Source organism: Gossypium raimondii, chromosome 3 (assembly GCF_025698545.1).
Source record: "Gossypium raimondii isolate GPD5lz chromosome 3, ASM2569854v1, whole genome shotgun sequence".
NCBI classification, from domain to species: Eukaryota; Viridiplantae; Streptophyta; class Magnoliopsida; order Malvales; family Malvaceae; genus Gossypium; species Gossypium raimondii.
The window spans coordinates 52,937,980-52,965,770 of NC_068567.1; the positions used below are offsets into that span (position 1 = coordinate 52,937,980).

At 34.8% G+C, this 27,791-nt stretch overlaps 1 protein-coding gene across 1 annotated transcript; it reads right to left on the reverse strand.

Moving 5' to 3' along the window:
* Positions 1 to 22,333: 22,333 nt before the first annotated feature.
* On the reverse strand, positions 22,334 to 24,454 carry LOC105794677 (protein RICE SALT SENSITIVE 3). The gene is made up of 7 exons (XM_012623969.2): positions 24,198 to 24,454; positions 23,916 to 23,966; positions 23,648 to 23,821; positions 23,462 to 23,567; positions 23,318 to 23,359; positions 23,179 to 23,235; positions 22,334 to 23,060 (listed from the first exon to the last, which is right to left on the reverse strand). Exons 1-7 carry the CDS (start codon positions 24,332 to 24,334, stop codon positions 22,575 to 22,577), a joined length of 1,053 nt encoding a protein of 350 aa, XP_012479423.1. The 5' UTR covers positions 24,335 to 24,454; the 3' UTR covers positions 22,334 to 22,574.
* Positions 24,455 to 27,791: the final 3,337 nt, after the last annotated feature.

The following is a 27,791-nucleotide window of genomic DNA, read 5'->3' on the forward strand; positions in this document are numbered from 1 at the left end:
CCGCAGTGGTATTCGCACTAAAAATTTAGAGGCACTATTAATTCGGTGAGAAGTGTACTATCTACACAGATCATAAAAGCCTTAAGCACTGCCTCACTCAGAAGGAGTTGAATCTTAGGCAGCGAATATGGATAGAGCTGCTTAAGGATTATGATTACTTAATTGAGTACCACCCTAGTAAGGCTAATGTGGTAGCTGACGCACTGAGTCGCAGGGCTGTATCTGATTTAAGAGCAATGTTTACTTCTATCAGCTTGTTCGATGATAGTAGCTTGTTGGCTGAGCTGCAAGTTAGACCGACGTAGACTGAACAGATTATGGGTAAACAGTTGTTGGGTAAGTCACTGGTTCCTCGTTTCCGACAGGTTGAGCATGGGGAAACTTTAGATTTTGGGCTGACTAGTGAAGGAGTACTGTGTTTTTGTGGGAGAGCCTGTGTATCGATAGATTCTGATCTGAAGCAGTCTATACTGCAGGACACGCATAGTAGTCCATATGCTATGCATCCTAGTGGAAAAAATTTATACCGAGATCTTCTTAAGCTATACTGGTGGCCCGGATTGAAACGTAAAGTTACTGATTTTATGAGTAAGTGCTTGACGTGCCAGTAAGTTAAGGCTGAGCATCAACTGCCTACAGGGTTACTGCAGCCAGTTAAGATTCCACTTTGGAAGTGGGAGAGGGTAACCATGGATTTTGTGAGTGGGCTGCCCTTAACACCTACTAAGAAGGATTCGATATGGGTTATTGTAGGCCGATTGACTAAATCTGCCCATTTTATACCAATCCATACTGATTACTCATTGCTAAAGCTGGCAGAGTTGTATGTGGCGGAGATTGTGAGACTACATGGGGTACCGGTTTCCATCATATCTGATAGAGACACCAGATTCACACCTCAGTTCTGGAAGAAATTACACGATGCTTTGGGTACTAGGTTGGACTTCAGTACTGCGTTACATCCTCAGACAGATGGTCAGTTAGAGAGAGTGATTTAGATACTGGAAGACATGTTAAGAAGTTCTGTAATGGATTTTCGAGGTAGCTGGAAAGACTATTTGCCGCTAGCAGAGTTCGCGTATAATAATAGCTACCAGTCCAGTATTCAAATGGCACCGTATGAGGTGTTATATGGTCGTAGGTGTCGTACTCCTACCTGTTGGACTGAGCTGGGCGAGCAGCGAGTTCTAGGGCCAGAGTTGGTTTCTGATACCGAAGAGAAGGTAAAATTGATTCGAAACCGATTGAAAGAAGCATTTGATAGACAGAAGGCTTACGCGGATCTTAAACGCTGAGAGATTGAGTATTCTATTCGGGACTTTGTATTTCTCAAGGTCTCCCCATGGAAAAAGCTACTGAGGTTTAGGCGAAAGGGTAAGCTTAGCCCTAGGTTCATTAGGCCTTACCGTATACTGAAGCGTGTGGGACCGATCGCCTATCAACTTGAGTTGCCTCCAGAATTAGACATAATTTACGATGTGTTCCACGTCTCCATGCTGAGGCGTTATTGTTCTGATCCCACACATATAGTACCAATTGGGAAGATCGAGGTTAGGCTAGATCTGACCTTCGAGGAGGAGCCAGTGCAAATATTAGACTGTGGGGTTAAAGTTCTGAGGAAGAAATCTATTCCACTACTCAAAGTGCTTTAGCATAATCACAGTTCAGAAGAAGCCACGTGGGAACCTGAGGAGGCGATGCGTCAGCAATACCCTCATCTTTTCTAACCAGGTAAATTTCGAGGCTAAAATTTCATTAAGGGGGTAGAGTTGTAACGCCCCAAAAATTTAAGTCTTTAATTTTTTTTGCATTATATGACACAATTTGCTTGTTTTCTTTAATGGTTAAGTGATTTGGGTGTGTATGGGAGTGTTTGAGAAGCCTGGGATCAAGTCTTAGCTTCTGCAGAACTTTTAGTTTTGCTCTTAACTGAATCCGGACACTGGCATATAGGTCTTATTCATAATAGTGCTTATTTTATGACACATAAAGAGCCTATTAGTCCAGTGGTAGGTGCCGTGTGAAGTATTCTTGAGGTCTGAGGTTCGAGTCTTATGATACACTGTGGAGTGTTTATTTTTGTCACATGTGCTGTGAGGTAGGGGAGTTTGACTGAAATGCTGTGGAATTTGAAATGAGGGAGTAAATCATGGAGAGAATAGTGGGATTGTGATGTGGTGGAGTGATTTTAGGAGAAAATCGTGGAACTTAGGGTGATGAGTAGTGTTTGTGCCGAATTTGGTCACTAGGCACTAAGATAACTGATTTTGGGGGTTTTGGGTTATTTTCTATCTGTCTGTTTCGGTTTCGGTTAGCTTTCTCTCACCTTTTGCTTTTGGTGTCGAAGTTTTGCTAAGACTTCGAGTACCTCTCGAGTTTGTTCATTTTCTTTTTCTGCTCTTCCCTTTAATTCCCTTTTTATTTTCGCCGAATAGCTCTTTGGTTCTCTCCTTTGTCGAATCATTTCTTCTCTTCCCCCTTTTCTTTGTTGTTTCTTTTCTCTCCTCTACTTTCCCAAACCTTGACCGAATAGTCTTGAGTAGTTTCGTGTTGCATCTTTCTTCTAATTTTCTATTCTTCCTCTACCCCTTTTTGGTCAACTATTTATCGAATATTACTTTTCTCTCCCTCTTCTTCTCTTCAATTTATTTTTCGGCTTGACAACTATTCTCTGATGGTTTGAATTCCTCGAGGAGTGAAGGAGTTTCAAGTGATCTTAAAATCATTGAAACCTTTCTTTTGTCACTCGATCAAAGGTAACTGTGTTGGCTAGCATTCTAAAGTGTAGGCTGAGTGATTTCTGCAGTTCTATAAGTTATCATTTGTGGATTTAAACCACATGAATAAACAATCCTGTTTAATAAAATCTGTTTGTAATGCAGATATCCGTCAAAGAGATTGTAGTCAACCTTCGTCAGTGGTATAAGTGGGCTAAGCCATATTTGACAATCAAGGAAAATGTTAATTTTAGTTTTGGTTAAGGGTGTAAAAGGGGGAGATTAACCCTGTTGTTCAGTGACTAATGGAAAGCCTTGTATGAATGTAGGCTTTGGTGCTCGTGGATCTTAATACATTTTCACAATCAGGTGTGTAAACACCCCACTGTAACTGCAGAACAGCAAAAGCTGAAAAGCCAAAAATACGGCGTTTGAGACCACACGAGCGTGCGATCGCTCGTGTGGAAGACTATAGCAGCCTCCATGAGCATTTTCATGGGCTTAGGCCATAATGGGCCACGTTGGGCCGAAATAGGTAGTGTGGGCTCAATGGGCTCGTGGGCCCCACACGGATGAAATCCATTATTTATGGCAAACACTTTACTGGGCTATGTAGATCTCATAGCCATGGAAAAATCTGGGCTAAACAAGTCGCACGAGCGTGTGGGCCCACTTGGGCCGAGTAATGGGCTTTGGGGCCATTTACACTGTTATGACCATTTCAGTTACCTGAGTCGCTCAAGGCGATTGCGGACCTTTTAAGAGGTCGATATCTGCACTAAGACCCCAAAATAGGTAAAATAACCAAAATACTCTTAAAGGGTAAATGACTATTTTACCCCTAATCGATGGAAATGACCATTATACCCCTAGAAGTAGGCTGACTGATGTGTTCATGATTTGTATATGACTGTTACTGAGTATGACATTCTGCATACACGTATGATTTGTGACATGACATACTGCATGGGGTTGGGATCATCATATCGGCATTTTTGAGCGATATCACAACGGCGCTTTTGTTTGCGACATCATTACTAGTAGCTTTCCTGCGATACTATTATTATTGGCAACTTTGCTGCGATATTGGTGAGTTGGCTGGGTGGGTCAATTTTATCCCCACATGGTGTGTTGATGGTACGGAATGGTGTGTTGGCAGGATTGGGATGGGTTGCATTATTGCACTATACTAAAATTGTATTGGACTAAGGCCCACACTGTTACTGTATTGGGCTAAGGCCCACACTGTACTATTACTGCTTGTGGTATGCTGTCTGACTGATAGGGGATTACACACTGAGTTTTTGTAAACTCACCCTTTCCTTTTAACTGTACAGGTAATCTTCAGCCATAGGCGATTTGGTGCTGCGAGAGACTCATGGGTGGCCACACAACTGTAGCTCTTCTACACCTGCTTTTACTTAAATTTAACGTTTGTGTTGGGTTTTGTTTATGTAATAAGGCGATTTATGTTTGTTTAAATTTTAATTGGGTTTTTACTTACTTATTTTAAACTGCTAGTGTAAGAGAGGGCGAATTTTCAAAATAATTATTGTTTTCAAATATACGTAATTTAAACATTAGAGTTTTCAAAAGCTTCCGCGATTTTAGATCAACCTATAATAACAATGGTAGTTCACAAGGCAAACATTTTTGACTTGATGATTAGTTAGATAATAATCAAGGGGTTTTTAAACTTAGGAACAAATTCAATATGACATGCCTGATTTGGCCATAACATCTAGGCTGGGTTTGGGGTGTTACAGTCGCGACATGTCGGTCAGGTCTTACGATTTTCCCTTGCTGTCTTGAAATCATCAATTTCATCTCTTTCTTCTCCACCGTCCCTTGTATTTACCAACATCCCTTCAATGCCCCGTAGACTCCATACTGCTTTTCATTGTAGGAACTGTGTGTTGACAAATGTATTCATCGTTCCTCCAAAATAATGTTTTACACGTTGTCCATTTACAAGAAAATATTGTCTCCCTTTTTCGATAAGTTTTATTGCCCCATGAGGCGTTACCTGGTTTATAGTATACGGACCTGTCCATCTTGATTTAACTTTACCGAGAAATAATTTTAACCTTGAATAAAACAATAGAACTTTTTCCTAGGCAAGAATTCTCGTTTCTAGATTTTTGCATCATGCTAGAGTCTACTCATTTCCTTGTACATCTTGGTGTTCTCACAAGTCATAAAACGAACTTTTTCCAATTCTTGTAATTGGAATAATCTTTCTTTTTTTTTCCTGCCAATTCTGGATCTAAGTTTAGTTCTTTGATTGCCCAATATGCTTTTTTTCTAATTCAATTGGTAAATGGAAATTTTTCCCATATACTAACTTGTAGGGAAACATACCTAATGGCATTTTCTATGTTGTTCTGTAAGCCCATAATGCATCATCCAATTTTTCTGCCCAATCTTTCCTATTTGGATTCATTGTTTTCTCTAGAATTTGTTTGATCTCTTGGTTAGATACCTCTATTTGACCATTAGCCTGGAGGTGGTATGTTGTTTTCATTTGATGTCGTACATTGTATTTTTCCAAAGTAATCTTGAATTGTTTACTGTAAAAATGGGATCCTTCGTCACCTACCAATGCACATTGTGTTCCAAATCTAGCAAAAATATTTTTTCTGAAAAACTTAACTACTAATTTGTTGTTATTGGTAGGTAAGGCCACAACCTCTACCCATTTTGAGACATAATCAACAGTTAATAGAATGTATTGGTTTTTGAAAGATCTCGGGAATGGCCCCATGAAGTCAATCCCCCAAACATCGAATACCTCTACTTCAAGTATCCCTATTTGAGGCATTTCGTCTCTTCTTGATATACTCTCAGTTCTTTGACATCTGTCACATTTTTGAACAAATTCATATGCATCTTTGTTCATGGTTGGCCAATAAAATCCTGATTGGTGTACATTTTGAGTCGTTTTTTTTCCGCCAAAATCTCCCCCACTTGGGGTTGTATGACATCCTTTTAGAATATCGGCTCCTTCCTCTTCTATCACACATCTTACCAATTGATCGGCACACTTTCAAAAAACATAAGGATCTTCCCATATATAATTTTTTTCTTCGCGTATGATCTTTTTCTTTTGTTGCCATGATAATTGATGTGGAAAGACACCCTTGGCGATATGCTTTACATAATCAACATACCACGAATTCCCATTATTTTTTAACCTTTTTTGTGGATATCTACTCTGAACAACTATTCATCAACAAAAGTCTCTTTTATTTCTTGAAAATCTAGTTGTTTTGGGTCATTCTCTATTCTGGATAAATGGTTTGCAATTTGATTTTCTGATCCTTTCTTATCCACTATCCATAAATCGAACTCTTGAAGTAATAATATCCATCTCATCAACCTTACTTTCATTTCCGATTTCTTCATAACATATTTTAATGTTGAATGATCAGTGTAAACATAAAATCTATTTGCCATCAAATATGACCGAAATTTCATAAGAAAACACAGCGACAAGCATTTCATTTTTAGTTGTAGTGTAATTGCATTATGCCGAATTGAGTTTCTTACTTGCATAATGAATGGCTCCAAATAGGTTATTTCTTTTCTGTCCCAACAATTCCCTTACAACATAGTCACTAGCATCGTACATTATAATAAATGGTTCTAACCAGTTATGAGTGATAATTATAGGTGCAAAAATAAGTTTCTCTTTTATTACCTCGAAATCTTTGATGCATTCCTGGTCAAATACGAATGATGTCTCTTTCTGTAATAGTTGATTTAGCGGCTTAGAGATCTGAGCAAATTCTTTTATAAATCCCATGTATAACCTAGCATGTCCCAAAAAATTTCTCACTCCTTGAACTGTTGTAGGATTTGGAAGTTTTTTAATAACCTAAATTTTATCTTTGTCCACTTCCAGACCCTTTCTTAATATTTGATGCCTTAAAACCAATCATTCTTTGACCATGAAATGACATTTTCCCCAGTTCAGTATTTGGTTGGTTTCTTCCCATCTTTGTAGGACTTTTTCAAGGTTGTCCAAACATTTTTGAAATGGATCTCTATATACTAAGAAACCATCCATAAACACGTCCAAGCCTTCTTCTAACATGTAGGCAAAAATAGCAGTCATACATCTCATAACGGTTGTTAGGGCATTGCAATGCCTGAATGGCATTCGTCTGAAAGCATAGGTACTAAAAGGACATATGAAGGTAGTTTTTTCTTGATCAACTAGATGTATTGGGAATTGATGGTATCTTGAGTATCCGTCAAGGAAATATTAATAATCCTTCCCTACCAACCTATCAGATATTTGATCAATCAAAGGAAGTAGGAAATGATTTTTTTTGTTGCGTTATTTAACTTTCGATAATCAATGCGTACTTCCAACTAGTAATTGTTCTTATTGGAATTAATTCATTTTTATCATTTTCAGCCATAGTCAGCGTACCTTTCTTTGGACACACTACATTAGACTAACCCATTCACTATCGAAAATGGCATACACAATACCTGCATCTAACCATTTAAGTAACTTTTTTTTACCACTTCCTTCATAGTTGGATTAAGCTGACGTTTTGCATCCACTATAGGTTTTTTTTCCTTCTTCTAATCTAATCTTATGTTGACATAACGTAGGATTAATTCCCTTAATACCAGCCATTTGCCATCCTATGGCTTTTTGTGTGTTTTTAAAATGCTTAATAAAGCCTCTTCTTGTTTTGCACTTAGCCCGGTAGCTATAATCACTGGTAATGTATTTTATTCCCCCAAATATTCATATTTTAATTGTTTCAGTAAAGGTTTTAATTCTAAATCAGGAAGTTTAATAATGGACGGTGTTACTTTTGTTGTGCTTAAAATAATTTGTTCTGATTGTCCTTTACTATGACACCACCAATCTAGTTGAATAGTTGTTTGAGAATTTTCTTGTTCAGTATCATCCTATTTTTCTTCTTCTGATTCATATTCACAATCAGCTAAATTTGCTTTAGTGACCTCCAGTTTATTGCACTTTTGTTCCTCTGTTTTGCTTTCTTCCAATTCCCCTACTTCTAATTCTTGATGTATTCTCCAAGAAAATTCATTTTCACTGAATCTTTCTAATATTTTCATTACTTCCTTCTCGATTTTCTTCTAGGAGCTCCCTCCAGTCATGATGTTAAACCTTTGCCTGTTCTGACTATTCAATTCATCATAGAAATGTTGAAGTTGAACTACAAAATGTAAGCCTCTACCCAACACTGATCTGAAAATGGTTTTAAATATTTCCCAGGCTTGTCCCAATGTTTCAGTAATATATTATTTAAATTGAAATAACTTTTCATAAATACTGAGTACTTGAGTCATAGGGTGGACCTGATAAAGAAATAACTGCACAAAATCAGTCCAAGTAGTAATAGTATTAGCTGGGAGTGCATCTAACCACGCTTTCACTTTTCTGTCCAATACAAACGAGATTAGCAATAATTTGATAGTGTCTGGTGGTACTCCAGCGTAAGCGACAGTATTGCATATATTTTCAAATTATCGTAAAAAAACTATAGGATCCTCTGTCTAAGGATCAATGAATGTGACATTGTTAGAAATCCACGTTAGTAAAGAAGGATTTGGTTCAAAATGTCAATTATAAATAATGGGACGAGTAATACTAGATCGCAACCAGTCTTTGTCAAAAAATGTCCTTAGCATCATACTTCCTGTGTTTTGAAGCTAAAAAGAAATAAAGGAATGTTAGTAACTTAATATTTGAATTTCGTATCTATAATGCATAAATTTCCTAATTATTCTATTAATATGCAAAAGTTAAAATCAATATAGTGGCGTTGCCTCCCCGGAAACGACACCAATAACTTGACCGCCTCCGAATGTGCCAACATCCAAAGTAGAAATCCTGCACAAAAGATGTGAAAAGTGATATCCACAAGTATACGAGTCAGGTTGTAATATATTTGCAACAGAGTAGGTAAGTACTTCGAGGATCGTACCCAAGGGAGGTGAGCACTAAATTAATTCTAATATAAAAATAAATAGATCTAATTAGTATTTTAATCAGATTATAGTACGAATATTTAAAAGTATGATTTTGATAAACTGTACAAAAAATAATAAAAAAGGAATTAAAAGAAAATCGAGAAATCAAATAATCAAATATGTATCAAATCTGGGGATGGGTGATTAACTCACTTTGGTAGTCATAATCAACTGTCATCTCGGGTTTTCTTGTTCAATGATATGCCATAAATCATACTATTATTTACATCCCTTTTTACACATAATTATAGTTTGTTCAATAGTAAATCAAAGCATTCTAGTATATATTTAGGTTGTTATACTTCAAGTAGTAATTTATGCTTTCTAGTAGTTTTTATTACGTTTTATATATCTTAATAAAGTTACATGGTCTTATAGGTCAAGTCGGGAGCTAAAGATGTTTATTCGAGCCAAAACTGATGCTTATGCAATGACACCAAGACACTGATGTCTCAATGTAGAAAGACAGAAGCTAAAAACGAGTTTTAGAGCGAAACTACCCCCGATGTCGTGAAATAGCCCTTGCGTAGCCCAAATTTCCTGCATGTTTTAACTACGTTTTGGAAGGAAATTAGGTGTATTTATCCTAATTGAAATCTAAGGACTTCAAGGATAATTTAGGCACTTTAATATTCCAAGTTGAGCTTATATAAAGGCCATTTGAAACAGCCCATTTTTCAATGGTGTCAAAAATAGTGGTTTTAGGGCCACAAATCTGAAAAGTTCTTAAATATTATTATTTAATATTTATGATTCAAATATGGTTTTAAAAAGGTTTTCGATATGTTAATTTATGTTATATGAATGATTAATTAAGTTCAAGTGCTAAAACCCTAAGGTCAAGTGGTTTTAGAAAATTAGGAATTGGGACCTCATTTCCATAAACCGAGCCATTATAAATATTTACGGAGTTTCATTTAGGTTTTATTAAAGTTTCGTTAAGAAATTTTAACGTTTCGATAGTTAATTAAGCAAAAAGGTTTGAATCGTAGAAGATGTAAAATTTTATCACTATTTGATTTGAGTGATTAAATGGCTTAATGAATAAAGGAAAAGGGACTTAAATGGTAATTAAACCATTTAAGAATTTAGTGGACGGTTTTGGGCAAGTAAAAGCATGAAATTTGGATGATTTTTAATGTGGACAAAATAATAATTTTATAATTAAACTAAATTAAATTAAATTAAAAGCTATCATCGTCTTTTAATTTGTCTTCTTCACCGAATTGAAAAGGGAGAAGAAACCATTCTTAAGCTTTGAGGTTCATCCATGGTTAAAGCTTTGCATGGTATGTCATTTTGGCCCCATTTTTAATAATTTTTATATTTTTGAGATCGTTGCAACTAGGTTCAACTAGCTTGTACCTTCGATTTTGAAACTGTTAAAGATATTGAATGTTTTCATTCATGAATCTATGTGATTTTAGTTATTATATGATGAATTTGAAATGTTGGTTGATATTTAAAAGTATTTTGTTAAGTAATTTTGATGAATTTTCCATTTATGGGCTAAATTGTTAAAATAGTAAAATTACAAGGATTTTATGTGAAATTTTTATAAATATAGGCTGTATTGGAAGCTATGAACAATCTTCTAAGCTTAAATTTGGGTAAAATGGTTAATGTGCATGTTTTAGACTCGTGGACTAAATTGAATAAAAGTAAAATGTTAGGGCAATTGTGTAAAATGTAAAAATGACTAAAATGCATAAAATAATTATTTTACTTTCTAAATTAATAATATTGAATAAAATTATTAATTTAGATCAGATCGAGTGGAAAATCGATTAGAATGGAAAAATTACCAAAAACCCCCTATATTTTGACATTTTTGCAATTTAGCCAAGTAAGTTCGTATGAACTATTATCATTTAATGGCTGATTAAATTTAATTTTTAATGTATGTTTCTATTGAAAATGAATCAATATATATGTTATTAAGAAATTTATCCTGTAAAGAAACGATGAAAAGTCATTGGCGTACGATAACTATCGAGCCCCGTTTGAACCTTAGGAATATATAGGATATAAATGACATGTCATTAGGGTTACCATGTTTTGGGTGCTGATTCTAAATTTCCTACCGGTGGCTGAGTTTCGACATTTCTTGCGAATACTCGACAGCTTGTATGAGCAGCACTGTGTAGCTACATTCCGACCAACAGCTTGTGTAAGCACACCCATTTATGGTTCGTATGAGCATCTATGCAAAGGAAAAAGAAAAGAAATGGAATGGTTTCAACCATATGTTAGCACACTTTGTGTGAGCTTCCCGTGTATCTAATATTATTCTAAGTGGTTTAACGGGTATGAAAAGGGATGAACCGATAAGGGTTCTGATTGATTTCACTATGAAATTATGGAATGGTATGATGTATTGATGATCAAAGTATGAACGTTCATGATAGTGAAAAGTATGATTTAAGTGATGATATGTTTATGTATCATATCTTACCATGCGATGATATTGCTAAGTTACGTGTTTAATCACTAGCTTGTGGCTATGGTTAATATTATGTTTATGCCTTATGTGTTATGAAAATGAAATGGTAAGTGTTCAATATGAACCAAGACATGTATGTATGAAACTATTTGAAATGGTGATACATGGAAAACATGATATGTTATGAAGGATGATTAATCCAATTAGATCATGCTCAAGTATAATGGTTATCTATGTTAAGTTCACATGAATTATGTTCAAGTATGCTAACATGTGTTGTTGTTGGTGCTTAGGCTTGTGCCAAGTTTATGAATGGATTATATCATGCTTAATCTTAATGAAATACATTGAAATGGTGAGTGTTTAACTAGTAATGTGCTTATGTTCATGAAAAGGTGGTATAAATCAAAGTATGTAATTTCTTATGAAATGGTTTATCATGTAATTGATTCCAAAAGAGCTATGTTTAAATGCACTAGTTTGTAGTCATGGTTGATGTTACGTTTATATCTTGTGTGTTATGCATATGAAACCAGTGAGGAAAGGTAATGAAATGGTAAATTTATAGTTGAAATGAAATTTGATGAAAAGGGAATAATAAGTCTGAAAGATGTACTTATATGTGAGAAATTTATGTATGCTATGGATTAATATACTTATATCACAGATAAATACACTAAGTCGGGAATTGATAATGTCATTTAGGCTTATGATAAGCATTGGGAGTGGAATGGAAAGTAAGTAAATTGAAAGGTGTATAATCCGATAGAAAGGTTGATGATTATATATCACATCCCATAAAATCCTATCATGTTATGAATGATAAATATATGCGAAATTAATGAACTTACTTATTTGTGAGTCGATGATCATATAGATTTATGAATCTTATGGTATTGGCATAGGTTAATGTTTATTCTATAAAGTTTATTATTGAAATGGAATATTATGCTTAAAGGTTATATGAGCTTACTAAGCATATATTGTTTACGTAGTTATTTTCCTTTACTTTACAGATTATCGGAAGCTCGACCGGGTTGGAAGATTGTTGGAGATCAATCACAATATCCATCGATTTTTATTGGTAGATTTTGATTCTTTGGTCATGGTTATAATGGCATGTATAGGTGGACTTATGTCTAATGTTTAGTTAATGATATTGGCATGTAATTTTGCTTTAAAATTGTGAAACTTATGTTATTTTGATGCCTTGATGGATGGTGTACTTTTGGCACTTTGATGCTTAATGGTTGGTGTGATCAAACTGATGCATGGTTTTATGGCCAAAGTGGTAAGTGTTGGCATGTTTGCAAAGAGATCATTTAGAGCATTCTTTGATATGGAATTTAGTTAAGTATGTTTGGTTGAATTATAACCATTTAGACACAAATTTAGGTATGTTTGATTGTTGTGATTGAGGTGTCTTTTGGCATATTGGTTGTATGGATAGATGCCATATTGAATTAGCCTTATTATGTATACTTCAGGTGTGTTTGAAAGCTTGATTGTATGTGCAAATGTCTTGTAGGTGTGAGCTTGAAATGGGTGAAAGGAATTGTTTGAAATTGGCTTATTTTTTGTCCACACGACCTAAGGCACGAGCGTGTGTCTCAGCCGTGTGTGACACACGACCATGCGACACATTCGTGTGTCCCCTGTAGGTTTTAAAGGTTGTATTTCAAAAGTTACATGACCTAGCACACGGCCTGGCACACGGGCATGTGAGGAAATTTCGAGAGTTACACGGCCTGGCACACGAGCGTGTGGCTTGACCGTGTAACCCAAGTCAGAGAGTTACACGAGCACGGACATGGGTTAGGACACTGCCGTGTGTCCCTACTTCGAACGTCCACTCGGCCTGAGACACAGGCATGTGTCTCAACCGTGTGAGTCACATGGCCGTGTGACCCATGCAGTGTAAATTTTCTAACTTTTTCCTTAATGTTTCAAATGTTTACGATTTAGTTTCGAACTTTTTCTAAAGTGTTTCTAGAGCCTTGAAGGCTCGATTAAGGGACAATATGCATGTGTACGAGTGGACTTTGTTATGTTTAATGAAATGATTGGAAATGTATGTTTTATGTTACGGTTTGACGGTAATGCTTCGTAACCCTATTCTAGTGAAAGATACAGGTTAAGGGTGTTACACAATTTTAGGGTTTTGATTTTTAGGTTTTTCTTTCATTCTTAGATTTTACTTAGGTTATTTTATGTTATTGTAATCAAAAGATCCTATTCCGAAGTGAGACTTCCGTGAGGGGAAATTGTTCCGAAACCACACTTTCATCGATGAATCCATGAGCATATCTTTCCCTTATTCTCTACTTTATATTTCTTTCTTTAACATTGTTAGATGAATGTTTGTGTAAAAATTAGAATCAATTTGTGTTTTCTACATATTTTACATGTTTCAATTGCTTTAATGATAAAGTTTCTTAGTGGATCAACTATTTGGGAAAGGAAGAACGTGAAACAAACCCTAGGCTTGACAACCCTAGTAAGTCATTTAGGTGGGAATTAACCCAAAATTGGTATGGCCTATCCGTGAACACCTTAATCCCGAACTGGTCTGGACTATAAGGTCGGAAGATAAGTAATTCTTGTTGACTCGTTATTCTAGTTGAAGATCGAAAGATCCTACTAAGGTATCGACTAGTTGATTGATTAGAACTCTACTTTAATAATTAATTAGGTAAAACAATTAGATCTAGGCTAAAAGAAACTCACGTAGTCAAAACAAGGAATAAAAAAGCCGATACAGGAACCTAGAAGTAGATTTAGGTTTAGTTAAATTTATTTAGTTTCTTGGTTAACACTACTAATTCGTGACTTGAGTAGATTTGTAATTATTTCTCGTAATTGGCTTGATAACAATTTTCCCCAAACTACAATTTCTTGGGTACGATTCTTGGAATACTTACCAAGTGTTTCGTTGTAAACAATTTATATTAAAACCTGACCCGTATACTTGCGAACATCGCCTCAAATCTATATTTTTAGTTGCAGTATTCACACTCTGGACGTTGGTACATCTAGAGGCGGTCATTCAATCAACTAGTCAATACCCCAATAGGATCTTCCAATTCTTCCACTGAAATATTGAGTCAACAAGAACTACTTATCTTTCGACCTCACAATCTAGACCAGTTCAGGGTTAAGGTGTTCACAGATAGGTCATACCAAATTTGGGTTAATTCCCACCTTGATGACTTCCTAGGGTTTTCAAGCCTAGGGTTTAGATTCTTCCTTTCCTGAACAACTGATCCGTTAAGATCCTTACAAAGTAATTAATTATTCTTACCGCCACTCACTAATCCCCCACAAGAGGATTAGTTCCTCATGGATCCAATAAACGATATAAACTTGATGGAAAGAATGAACATAAAAAACAATTCAAGAATAGAGTTTAGAATAAGCCTAACTTGTATTGAAATTAAGCACAAAATCTTCACAGAGTTTGACAATAATTCTAAAATCTGATTTATCCAAAAAATTAAATAACAAGAATAGAAATAAAAACTAAAACCTAAGAAAAGAGAAAAACTAAAGACATAATCTAAAGACAAAATCCTATAATCTGAAAGGTATATCTAACATGTGCTAAATGAGCCTATTTATAGACTTTAGGGTGGTTGTCGTCCTTAACCCTAGGTCTGTTGTTGTCCTCGTGCTTAATGTTTGATTGTGCAGACCAAAATGCCCCTGTCTTGTAATTATTTCCCATACAGAGGCGATGTCGCGACATACCAAGTCCTATGTCGCAACATCAATGGCAATATGCTCAACTTCAAGGAGTCTTCAGGTGTATATCTTAACATCCATAGGCTGTATCGTGACATTGAAGGCAGTCTTTGAATTTTTCTATTCTGCTCCCTATGTTGTGACATCCAATGCTTGGTGTTGCAACCTAGCAACCAGTATCGAGTTAATACGCTTTCTAATGGTCTCCTGCACACTTCCAAAGTATATTAGCTCACACTTAGGCCTCATTCGGCCCCTAAGGACAATAAAAGACTCAAATTACACATTTTATTAAACTTGACTAAATTTACAGAAATGTAATTAAAACTTAACTAAAATACTTATGTTCAAGCCCCTAAAGTGCAAAAACTAGTTTAATCTACTACACCAAATTACGGCAGATCAATGAGTAAGGGTCACCAGGGGGGAGAATATGGAACAATATGATGTGACCAACTATTTTTGTGCTTGAAACTATTTTGATGCTTCCTGTTCTTGAATTTCATACCTGTCTAAAGCCTCAGAACATTACAAGCTGAAAAGTCCTATGCGATCTAGGTAGACCTATTTATGAATTGACATCATATTAAATAATTGCATTTTTGACAGTTTGTATTCTGCTAAGATAATCAAATTACCTGTATGATTTATTGATGGACTCATACATTTGAAAATCTTAATGGTTGTATACCTCGTAATATATTGAACTTAGGTGTTTGATATCCAAAGTGGTAATTCAGTCTCTTATATATCATGTCAAAATTATGTGTAAATATGAAATGTCTAGTTATGTACTCCGAAACCAACATTTTTACTATACTTTCTCAAGGGTCATCTTTTAATTGGTTGTTTTTGTTGCTTTGCTTGAGGACAAGCAATGACTTAAGTGTGGGGGAATTTGATTTGCTGTAATACGGTGTCAAATGGAACTAGTTTTTGCATTTGAGGAGCTTGTATACAAGCATTTTCATTATACTTTAGCTAAGTTTTCATATTTTAGCTTAAATTTAATAAAAATTGTATTTTGAGTCTTTTATTGACATTAGGGGCCGAATGAGGCCTAAAGGTGAGCTAACATTCTTCGTGAGTGTGCAGGAAACCATTCAAGGGTGTACAAACTCAATATTGACTGTTGAGTTTCAACACAGGAAGTTTGATGTCGCAACATAGGAAGCAAAATGCAAGAATCTTGAGACTATCTTCGGTGTCGTGATATAGCCATGGGAAGTCACGACATACCCTTAAAGCTACTCTGAACATGATCATACTACCTTCCATGTCGCGACACATGCATTAGGGTATTGTGACATCAGTCCTATACAGGAAATACTTATAAGCCAGAGGTGTTTTGGTTTGCACAATCAAAAGTTAAACACGAGAGCGTCAGCTGACCTAGGGTTAAGGACGATGACAGCCCTGGCTTTATAAATAGGCTCTTAAACACTTGTTAAAGTACAACTTTTGATATTCTTAAGTTTTCTTTATAATCTTAGTTTTAGTTTTTTTTTTACTTTCTTTTAGGCTTTAGGTTTATTCATGTTCTTCATATCCGTGTTATTCTAGAGAGGCTGTTTTGTAGACTTGGAAAAAATCTTGTAGATTCTATGCTTACAATCAATCAAATACAATTCAGGAATATCTAAACCTTTCTTTTGATTTAATTTTTATGCATATCTTATTTTTCAAGATAATTGTTTTCATAAGATCCATGAGGACCTAATATTTTTATTGGGGATTAATGAGTGGAGGTGTGATTAACTGATTACTATATAGGGTTTTCTTAACGGATAAGCTATTTGGGAGAGGAAGAACTTAAAGCCTAGGCTTGACGACTCTAGGAATTCATTTAGGTTGGAATTAACCCAAAATTGTTATGGTCTATCCGTGAACGCCTTATCCCTAAATCGGTATGGACTGTGAGGTTGAAAGATAAGTAGTTCTTGTTGACTTATTAGTTTAGTGGAAGATCGAGAGATCCTACTAGGTTTATGACTAGTTGATTGAGTAGAAACCCGAAATAGGAATTAGTTATGACCACTAAAGCAAGCTAATCACTCATAGGTAGATTTGATACAGTTTACAAATTAGTCTTCCAAAGTTTCTTTATTTATGATATTTTAGTTATTAAATTATAAAAACCCAAAAATCTCTTATTTATGTTTTATCATACTATGATTTATTTAAAATACTAATTAGATCTATCTGTGTTTAGGTTAGGATTGATTTAGTGTTCGCCTCCCTTGGGTACGATCCTTAGAGTACTTGCCTACTTCGTTGTAACTATATTACAACCTGACCTGATACTTGCAGACACTACTTTATTCTATATCTTTTGTGCAGCATTCTCACTCTGGACGTTAGTACATCCAAAGGCAATCATAGGGCAATTGTTAAAACCCTACTCTAACAATGACACTTGGTAGAGCATGAGATGGCCTAGTAATGACATTTCATTGGATACAACTTATGAGCAACCCTTCACTAGATACCCTCTGTGATGTCCCTCTACGAATCTCACTCAAGCCATCTTGGAGCCATCCTAGATACCATCAACTACGGGGCCTCTGTGGGGACCACTAAAGGATCATTGCGCATAACAACCTCATACAACCTTGGTAAGCAGATTGTCAAAATAGGACCACATAATACTACATATAGAGATAATTGACCTTTAATGGCCCTATCACCTGGCTAACTAGACGAACATACCTACCCTCCGTATTGTCGACTACATGGCACTATTAGACAAGGGGCACCCACCTATATATACCTAGAGCATAAGAGATTGATGATCCCCTTTTTCTCTAAGAAAAATGAAAGTATTTCCCCCATCTATCTTTTTTCTGCCTTCTCCTCTTCTCTTTTAACCTCCTACTTCTATTTCAGCTCTTTGCCTGTCACAAGTAAATCGACCCTCAATTTACCACCACCTTCTTCTCCTTATCTCCTTTTTGTTGAACATTTGTATCAACAATAGTCATATAAGATCCAATATGAATCTGAGTAAGCAATTCAGACTTAACAAATGATATATTGAGAGAGAATATTCTATATTCAAATAAAAAAAATGAATAATTGAAAAGTTAAACAATAAAAAATAGAATATTTATATACGTTTCTCCCCAATATAACCACATTTCCTATTGCCTTTCTTAGTTGAATGTAAGGGTGAGTAAAACTCGATTCGACTTGAAAGAATAGAAAACAATTCAAATTTCGAGTTAAATGAATTGAGTTATTCGAGTCAACTCATTTTTTTTTTTGAATCGAGTTGAGTTTTCAAATTCAAATAACTTGAATAATTAGAATAAACCAAATATCAAACTATACTATTTTAGATTTTTACCCCAAACCCCCAAACATTTGTACTTTTCCTCTAAAACTTTTACTCCCCTCTCATCCCACCCCTATCTACCCCAAACCCATTTACCCCCATTTTAGTCCCCCATTTATTTTCCTCTAAAATTTTACTTTCGCAAAAACCCTCAAAACTTTTTATTTTCCCCCAAAACTTTTACTCCCCTCCCCTCCCACCCCCATCTACCCTAAACCCATTTCCCCCATTTTACTCCCTCTATTTAATTTCCTTCAAAATTTTACTCCCCAAAAACCCTCAAAACTTTTTAATTTCCCCCAAAACTTTTACTCCCTCCCACTTTCCCCCCAAAACTTTTACTACCCTCCCATCCCACCTCCCATCTACCCCAAACCCATTCCCCCTCCTCAATTTTATTTTTGAATTTTTTCCCTAAAAAATTTTACTCTCCCCATTTACTTTCCCCCAAAATTTTACCCCCCAAAACACCTAAAACTTTTTATTTTCCCCTAAAACTTTTACTTCTCACCCTTTACCCCAAATCAAAAATCAAAATCATTCAAAAATCCTAAACCTAAATAATAATAATTTTATTTATATCTACAATTTATCTTATTAAATTAAATTTCAAAATTTTTACTATTTATATTATTGAATTTTAATCATATTGAATCTTTTATATTAAATTTTAATTATTAATAATGCTATAAAATATTCGTGTTAAAATTTTATGTTGCTATCAATTTCACATTTTATCTTTAAAATAACTTTTATTAAAAATCACATTTTACATTTAATATATTTTAAATTTCAAAATATATAATGACAAGAGTTAGAAGATAATTAAAGTAACTAGCAAGCGTAAAAGCTAACCCATATATAAAATATTAATAAATAATTTATGAGGTAATGAAAGTTAATAATAAATTTGATTACGGTGGGTAACAATGGTTATAAGGACCCAAAGTTATTTTTGAAATTTAACTCGAATAAATATATATTTGATTTGATTCGATTCAAATTCCATATCACTCAATTCGATTCGAGAAAATTTTAAATTGAGTTAGGATGATAAAATAGGATTCATCAACTCAATTAACTCGATTTTTTCATTTGATTCGATCGAACGCTCACCTTTAATTGAATGTGCAACATTGCAAATGGAATTTGTTTGTGGAAGAAAATCCCTTCTTGTTATTGAGAATCAACAAAGTTGTTGAAGCTCCAATTGCTTTTTCTTGGAAGGTTATAACAAACTTCAACGATGGATCCACCCCTTCTAAGTACTCATTGTCTTTTGCATTTTGCATCATCACAAAACTTTTTCTTCATCAACAACAATCAAAATTCAAAAACAAGATATTCATCCATAATCCAATAAAATCTAAAATTTGATAATTTATTTTGAAATTACTAATTTTAAAATTATAAAAATATATAATATTATTTAATAAATCACTTCTAAAATGAACCTAGACAAATGCTAGTCAAGAATCAAATGAACTTGGACGCCCAATTTTTTTTTAAAATTTTCAATTAAATTTTAGGATTTTTTAAAATATTTGTTGACGTGAAAAATGTAACGTCAATAATAGTTACACATGGCATGCCATGTGTCAATGTCTTATGTCATCATTTGCCATGTCAACAAAATATAGCAGTCAACACAATCAACCTTTTCTTTTGGTACAAATAAGAATCGAACCTAAACTATTCTTGGAGAAAGTGAACACTTGACAGCCTCTCTCCGTGTTCTCGAATGAAGAGAGAAAATCAACAGTCCTACTAAAACAAATATTGCAGCTTACTACAAGTGTGACAAGTCAGTTGTAATATTTGTAGTGTTACAATGGAACACTAGAGTATTCCAAGGATCGAAACCGAGAGACTCTAGGGTTTGAACAATTTCTAAATAACGAGCATGTGAAATAATGAGTCTAACCAACTAATCGCAGAAGATTATATTACAACAAACCATAAAATCAAGAGCACTAAACTACTAGCAAGCTACTAAGCACTAAATTGTAAAATGCGTAAAATTACGAAATTAACAAACAATTAACAAACGGTGGTTGACGGATATCGATGTGATTTACTAATCTTCGAATTAGGGATCCAAATTGCTTAAACTCCTAAAATGGCTCCATTTTACCTCCAAGTCTCAATTTTACCAAGTTAGACAAATTAATTCAGATTAACTCTTGGTCTCACCGGTTAACCCGGGACTAATGAATTGGTGCCCAACAAGATCTCCTCTTGGTCTCACTTGCCTAATTTTTAGGTTCATTCAAATTAGTCCAATTTATTACAATTTGATCCCTCATTCAAAAATCAACTCATCACATTTCCATCAACCAACCCCCTTTAAAGTTTAGTTACTCATGTGAAAAATAAAGCTAATGAACATGAAAATGAAAAGCATGGAAGCCATTAAAGAAAAGCTTAAGAAAAATACAAAAGTTTGGATTTTTATGCAAAGTAACTTAAAGGAAATATAAAGAGAAGCATAAAACATAAAAATCAAAAGTAAGAAACATAAAAGGAACAAACTTTAATAGATTTAAAGTAAAGGAAACTGAAATGCATTAAACTAAAGCTAAAAATATCATTACGACCAAGGTACAAGGCTTAAAAGTGCAAATAAACCTAAGCTACAATGTTAACTAACTTAACTAACTACAAGAAGAAAGTATAGTAAAATAAACTCTAAAACTATGAAAGAAGAAGAGAAAATAGAAACCCTAGAAAAAGTGCATGAAAACTAAAAAAAAAAAAACTAGAGAAAACTAAAGTTAAACTAGTCTAAAGTGGCCTCCTTTCAGCCAAATTTTGACTGATATAAGCAATTATTCTAACCCAATTTTGTTGCCCAAAATACCCTTGAACGGGCCTTAAATGATTGGTGTTTCGGTTGGACAAGAACTATCCTTTGTTTCATTTTTGTCCTCTCACGATGTGGATATCGCGATACCCATAGGATGAGTGTCGCGACATCGTTGACAGTCTTGAAATAAGGGGTTGACAAAACTAGTGGATGTTGCGATACCTTAGGGTGGATATTCCAACATCACTGTGTGAAGTCTCCATCCTTAGGACCTGTTGGAGGTATCGTGATTCCAAGGGTAGGATATCGCGATGCCCTCTCCTTTGGTGAAGTTCTCACTCAATTTCGGCCTCCAACACTCAATCATATGTTAGGCCCCCTAATGACACTATTGGCCAATTTGGGTCTCAAAAACAAAAAAAAAAATGAGGCATTTAAGCTTATTAACTAAAAACTTAAAAACTACGAAAAACTATAGAAAATATGCTACTTTACTCAAAAACAAGCTCCTCAAGTGTAATGGGGAAACCTAATTTGCCATATCAAATTACGGCAGATCAAAACCCGACCAAAAAAGCCACAACTTGGGTTCCAGCACAATCAACTTTAGCAAATACACTTAATTGATTTATTTTTTGTCAATAAAGACTCAATTGAATGAAAAATTTCAATGAAAATTTAATTAATTGTTTTATTTTTAATGAGTTTTTTTTACCTTAAACTTATAATTTATAATTAATATAAATAAAGAGCAGGGTTTTTGAAAAGCTAAATGCTATAATTGTTAGTTTTTCATTCAACTTTAAAAGACAATTTAGAAAACTAATTAGGCTTGAAAATGATTGTTTAATATTGCTTACGCGTAAAAAATTAATGTCAAATTTATTAATCTTTAAACTCATACTTTGTTTCAAGAATAAAAAGTAAAAGTACTAATTAAAAAGGATTATTATCCTGTTTATTTGTTTAACTATTTCCTTACACAGATAATATTATATTATATTATTATATCATAAGAAGATTAATGAAGCCTTCTATATTTCTGATACTCGTTTTCTTATTATATGAAGTTTCCTCTCTTGGCAATATTTTCCTCTCATTTAGTTGGCATTAATTTTGAAATAATTGAAGTATGATTCTTATCAAATAAATATGCATCATAACATACGGTATTCAGTGAAGGGTGCTTAATCATCTCAAGAATCATATACTAACAAGGAATTTAAGCTCATATATATATATATATATATATATATATGAAGGGATCGGTGGAAGATGAAGATTCATGATAGTATATACTAGCTTGGAGCCTAGGGCTAAACAAAGCTTCAACAGCAAAGAAAGCTGTTATAGTTTAGTAGAAATTAACACCCCAATGGCCTAACTGAAACATTATAGAAATTAATGCACCGATCCATGCACAATCTACATATAAGAACTGGGCTATATGATATATATACTCCAAATATCACTCGCTATATATCAAAATCCATTGTTGGGCCTGCCGTTTGGTTACATTGAGAGGTGTTGATGATACTGTTGTTGGCGACGATATGCAGAAAAGGAGGTGCTGCTTTCACCCATATCTTGTTCAGGCTTATACTCTTCATCAATTTCTTCTTTTGCCACTTTCTCCATCCCAATGTATTCCACTGGCCTTTGCGATGATTGGAACTGCGACTGTGGATGAGACTCGCAGTAGCCGGAAGAAGCTTGCGGTGGTACAACTGATGGAAGCTTGGAAAGAAGGGCTTCAAGGCTGCTCATGGAAGGTGTTATTTTCATGGGCTGATTGAAGTGGTCGTAGAATTCAGGTGGTGGCGGTGGTGCAATTGTTGTCCCTGCTGGGAAATGCGCCCATGCTTCTGGTGTGCCATAGGCATCTACTTTGAAAGGGTAAGCAGAAGATGATGGGTGGGGCAAGAGTACTCCAGGAATGCTTTCTATGTAGCTGAATTTCTTTCTCAGTAGCACTACATAACTCAGGTCTTCAATTACCTTTGAGTAACATAAATGAGAAAGAAAATGGAGATATATATGGTACTGTCAGGTGCATCACGATAGCAAACCAAATTGTGTGCTGTATGAACTTTAGAGAGAGAGAGAGAGAGAGAACCTTGTGAACAGCTCCTAGTTGCACAACACCTTCTCTAACTGCAATCAAGGCGATGGTCTGAAAAGATGTTCAATTCAAAGCAGGTAATTAGATCTACCTTAATTCTTGAGAGTTTTGTGATGTTGATATTGTGGTATACCTTTATTCCAGCCTGAAACTGTGCTTCCCATGTCCTAGGATGCTAGAGAAAACAAAGAAGATTTTGTGAGAAACAAGAGGAACCTGTAATCACCAAAGGGTGTAACTGTAAGCATGGATTGGACGGGCAAACATGTATGCTTACTGAGTCTGCAGAGTTATGCCATGCTGACAAGAAGTTGATTTCCTGCTCATTTGGTTCTTTGTATATCCACTTGTGACTGTGATCTGCAGCCACTTTTCCTATCAAACTGCCCACGTTAACAGATAAAAGGTAAGTTTACTTGAAATTAATATTACCAATTACCTAATAGCTTATACAAATTCTTACCCTTCTCCATAGTTGTAGATTTCATGTGACATCTTAAAGAAAAGCTCTGGTTGCAGTCCTTGATAATGTTGAAACTCACTGCTGCCATGGACTGAGGAACCATGACAGTCTCCGGAGTTTATTTCAGCTGCTGAGGCAGCAAAGTTGCAGAAACCATCTTCCCAAACTAATATCCTGCAATTTGTTCACTATCAACTGTAAGTAAGTTATAAAATATATGCATGGCATATTGTTTTCCATAAAGAAAAAAGAAACTGAAAACCTATACCAGTTTCTCCTGTTTCCTCTTGACCTGTCATAAGCTCCTTGACCATCCCATCTATGATAAAAGTAATGGAAAAACAATTATGTCTCAAAAAGGCATGAGAAAACCATAAATTAGTGAGAGATTATGACATTTGTGTGTTGTTTATCCATTGAATGAGTCAGATATGTTAGATCCTTTATCTTGGAAGAAAAGGAAACCTACTGCAGTACCCCTAAGGAGAAAGAAAAAGGAAAGCAGTATTAGTGTGTTTGTGTAATTTGGCTTTATGCTTAGCTTCCTTACTTGGGAGGTGGATAGTTTCTAGGTAAGATCCTCCAAAAGACTGCATAAACCCATTGATAGTTCTCATGAATGCACAAGCTTCTTAGTGTGTGTTGAAGGAGATGAGTAACAGCTAATGGACTGAGATGTTCCTCCATCAAATTTCTTCACACTTTCTTTTAGACCCTCTCTTTCATTCTTTTCATTTTTTTTCCCTCCTCTCTACGGATATATCTTTCCTTAAAAGAAGGGAGAAGCCAGCATCTTAACCTCCTTTATATAAGCAAACCAACATGGAAATGTCACATTTATACCTCTCTCTCTGTTACTGTATTGCATTTAATCATGCTTTAAATTTTACCAAAATGATTTTATGAGGCCCCACGATTTGCCCTTCTCGGTTCCCAACGGTTCTCCTTTATCAATCAACCCTCCGTTTCAAAAACAGCTCTCCTGTCCTGGTTGTATTTTCTCTTTCTACCCTTATCCCAATAATGAAAATACCACTCTCAAACACAGACCAAACCTTATTCTTCTTATGCTAACATCATGAGTTTTGCCCCATTTCTGAGTATTTCTCTGAGGACCCATACACACATATCTCTCTTTCTATTCAACCCCAATGTTTTTTTTCATTACCTATCTGACACATCTAGGTATAACCACTCATTTCAGTCCCAGGAACAACACTTACATTTCCACCATCTCTATTTATTCACTCAGTGTCGAGCTACTACGATCCATTGATTTCTTCTTCTTTAGCAGAGAATTTTTAAATGTTCATTTAGGTTACTTCTCTCACTTCCTCTCTCTCTCTCTCTCTCTCTCTCTCTCTCTCTCTCTCTCTCTCACTCTTTTCCCCCACCCCATTCTTTATCGCCATCATTTTGGTGCATCCAAGTGTCCCTCTATATGGGGCATATCAACAACCAAATATGATCACACTTATTCCTTTGCTACTACATATATGAATGCAAGATTAAGAAGGTTTGATATAATATCAAAGATGTTCATGTATGTCTTGTGTATTTATTATATGTATTCTTGAATCTTAACTTGTATTCATGAATGAAAAGGAAGAAAGTGTGAGAGTTATAATTGATGAGATTTTCGGTTGTGATTGTGATATTTTATGATAGAAAAGTCAAATTTTGCTGCCAATCTCAATCCACATATGATAAGAATACGCATGGTTGATGCATTACGCCTGCATGACTTCTCAAATTGTCAAAGGTATGGCATTACCTGCCACATTCTTATAATGTGAAAGTATGTACAGATTGTGAGCATCAAAAAAATAAAGGACCCCACACTTGGAAGTGCTAGAGCACAAAAATCACATGATTCTATTCATTTTTTGACAGATTTAATAAGTGGTCTGTTTGACTAGCTTGAGAGATGGAGACATTTTGTTGTAAATCTTGATGGATGGATGGATGGATGGATGGATGGATCACCTGGGAGGCTGTCAAGAAGAGGTCCTAAGGAAAGGCGTTTGATAATATAAGTGTAATACAGGGGTGTTTAAGAATAAAACAAATAAGTTGCAGCAATTAATATGGTAAATTGATCATCAGGGGGGAGAGCTGCTTTACAAACAGTTTTGTACACTTTGACATACACGGATATTGATGCAAAGATGTATGAGAGAACCAGTGTACTTTCTACTAGTAAGATTTTCATTAGTTTTGGGTCCTTTGGGATCTATCTTTCTCTTTCTCTCTCTGGGCTGCAGCTACATGATGACTAAAAGGAGCTTTCAGTGCTTTCAATTCACCTTCCTGACACCAAGAAAGTTTTGACAGACAATTATACTCTTGTATTTGACCGTCTGTTTATGACAAAATGAGATCATTAGCCCCTGTAATCATCCTCCAATTCACCACATTAATTATCATCAACCAACCGGCATTTCTCACCCCCTTTTTTTTTCTTTGATAGCGACAGGCACGCCTATCTTCATATTCATATAGTTAATACATTCAGAATCCTATTAGACTCCTCCGAACGCAAAACTGTTGGTGTTATGGTTGTTGTTTAAAGTTGTGTAGGTCGTAAATGTACGGTCCCTTTGGCAAGGTGAAAACAGCAGTGTTGGGGACAGCCTCTGATGACTTGATGTCAGCAAAAGCCCAAGTGAAACTAGCTTGGATTTTACTGATATAATAAGAGGTGATTACTCTAGAAGCCATATTTATTTATAGCGATTCTTCTCCCTCTTACTTTTATACTAGTATATATGATATTATATTTCACCTTTTTCTTTTATTGTTGAATTGTTTGTGGAATAGTATTTTGGGAAGAAGCTTAATAAGTATGGGAGACAAGAGTGGCACAAGAGTCTTGGTCAAGATAACAGGTGTTGAAGTACCCCATCCCTTTCTTCCATTGAGGAAATGGAATCTCTGCTCTCCCCATCCTTCCCAATGTCCCAATTTGCATTAAAAAAAATATTTCAATTCTAAGAAACAACCAAAACAAGCAATAAATAATGACTGAAATTGTTTATACATATATATATATGACAATGAAACACAATCCAATATTGCATACTTCAAAGCAGCCAAATATCCCTATTCTCCCACAATTCTTGCCTTGATGTTTAATGAAAATGAAGTTGGTATAGAGGGAGTCTAATTAATTTGATATTTGAATTTGGAATGTTGGATTTGTATATCATATAATAATATTAGAGGTACAGCTTTTGAGAAACATGGGTTATTGTTAAGAAGGGGGTTGGATGTTTGGTATCAATGATGTCCAAAGATCTAAATTTCAGTGTTTCTTGAAGTGATGAAATATCTTATCATCTAAACGGAACGCTTTGTTTTCTACCTTTGTTGATCGATATAATAATAATTCTCGTCAAAATATTACTATATTCATTTAATCCACATTTCCCGACATGGGGGGGTTTTGTCCAAGGAGGAGAAAACCTGCTACATCTTCCCAATCAATTGTGAATGATGCATGCATCTTCTATCTTCATGCATGACATGCTTATGTGCCCACATGCATGTTATGCCATGTTCTCCTTAGTAAGTAATGTGGCCTTTTTTCCCCTACCCCAAAACCATATTGTTATCCCAATAATGCAATTTGCCTTAATCTGTACAGTTTCTCGTTCTAAACCTAGGGTTTTAATACAGTTTATTAGTCCAATCATTTTAAGCAATAAATGTCCTAGTTAAAACCTCCAACCAAAACTAGTGCTGAAGTGCCTAACCATATCACCACCATCATCAATATTTAAAATTTTAAATGCTTTACTAATTTAGTATCATAAGTTAATAAAACACCGATTCAATTATATAATTATTAAAATATCTTTTATATACAAATCAAATTATATTTTTATGAGATATTTTTTTAATTTTTATATAATAAATTAATAAAATTTTAATTATAATAGATTTATATTCGAACTACTATGCATGGTAAACAATTAACTTTATTATTATAACCAAATCATTAATTGACTTTTAAGTAAATTTTAATAAGTATATTTGTTATATTTTTTCACTCATGATTGTGCCATAAATATAGTTATTATTAAGCCTCTAATTAAGTTAGGTCAAGAGTCAATTGAAAATTTACTAAAATAACGGAATAACT

Bases quoted from the DNA above. Each gene is read 5' to 3' on its own strand.
- LOC105794677 (XM_012623969.2), bottom strand. From the start codon at position 24,334: ATGGAGGAACATCTCAGTCCATTAGCTGTTACTCATCTCCTTCAACAC. The intron at 23,360-23,461 runs GTAAGCATACAT...TGTTTTCTCTAG, and splicing joins GGCATAACTCTGCAGACTCA to CATCCTAGGACATGGGAAGC. The intron at 23,061-23,178 runs GTTCTCTCTCTC...TGTTACTCAAAG, and splicing joins AACTAGGAGCTGTTCACAAG to GTAATTGAAGACCTGAGTTA.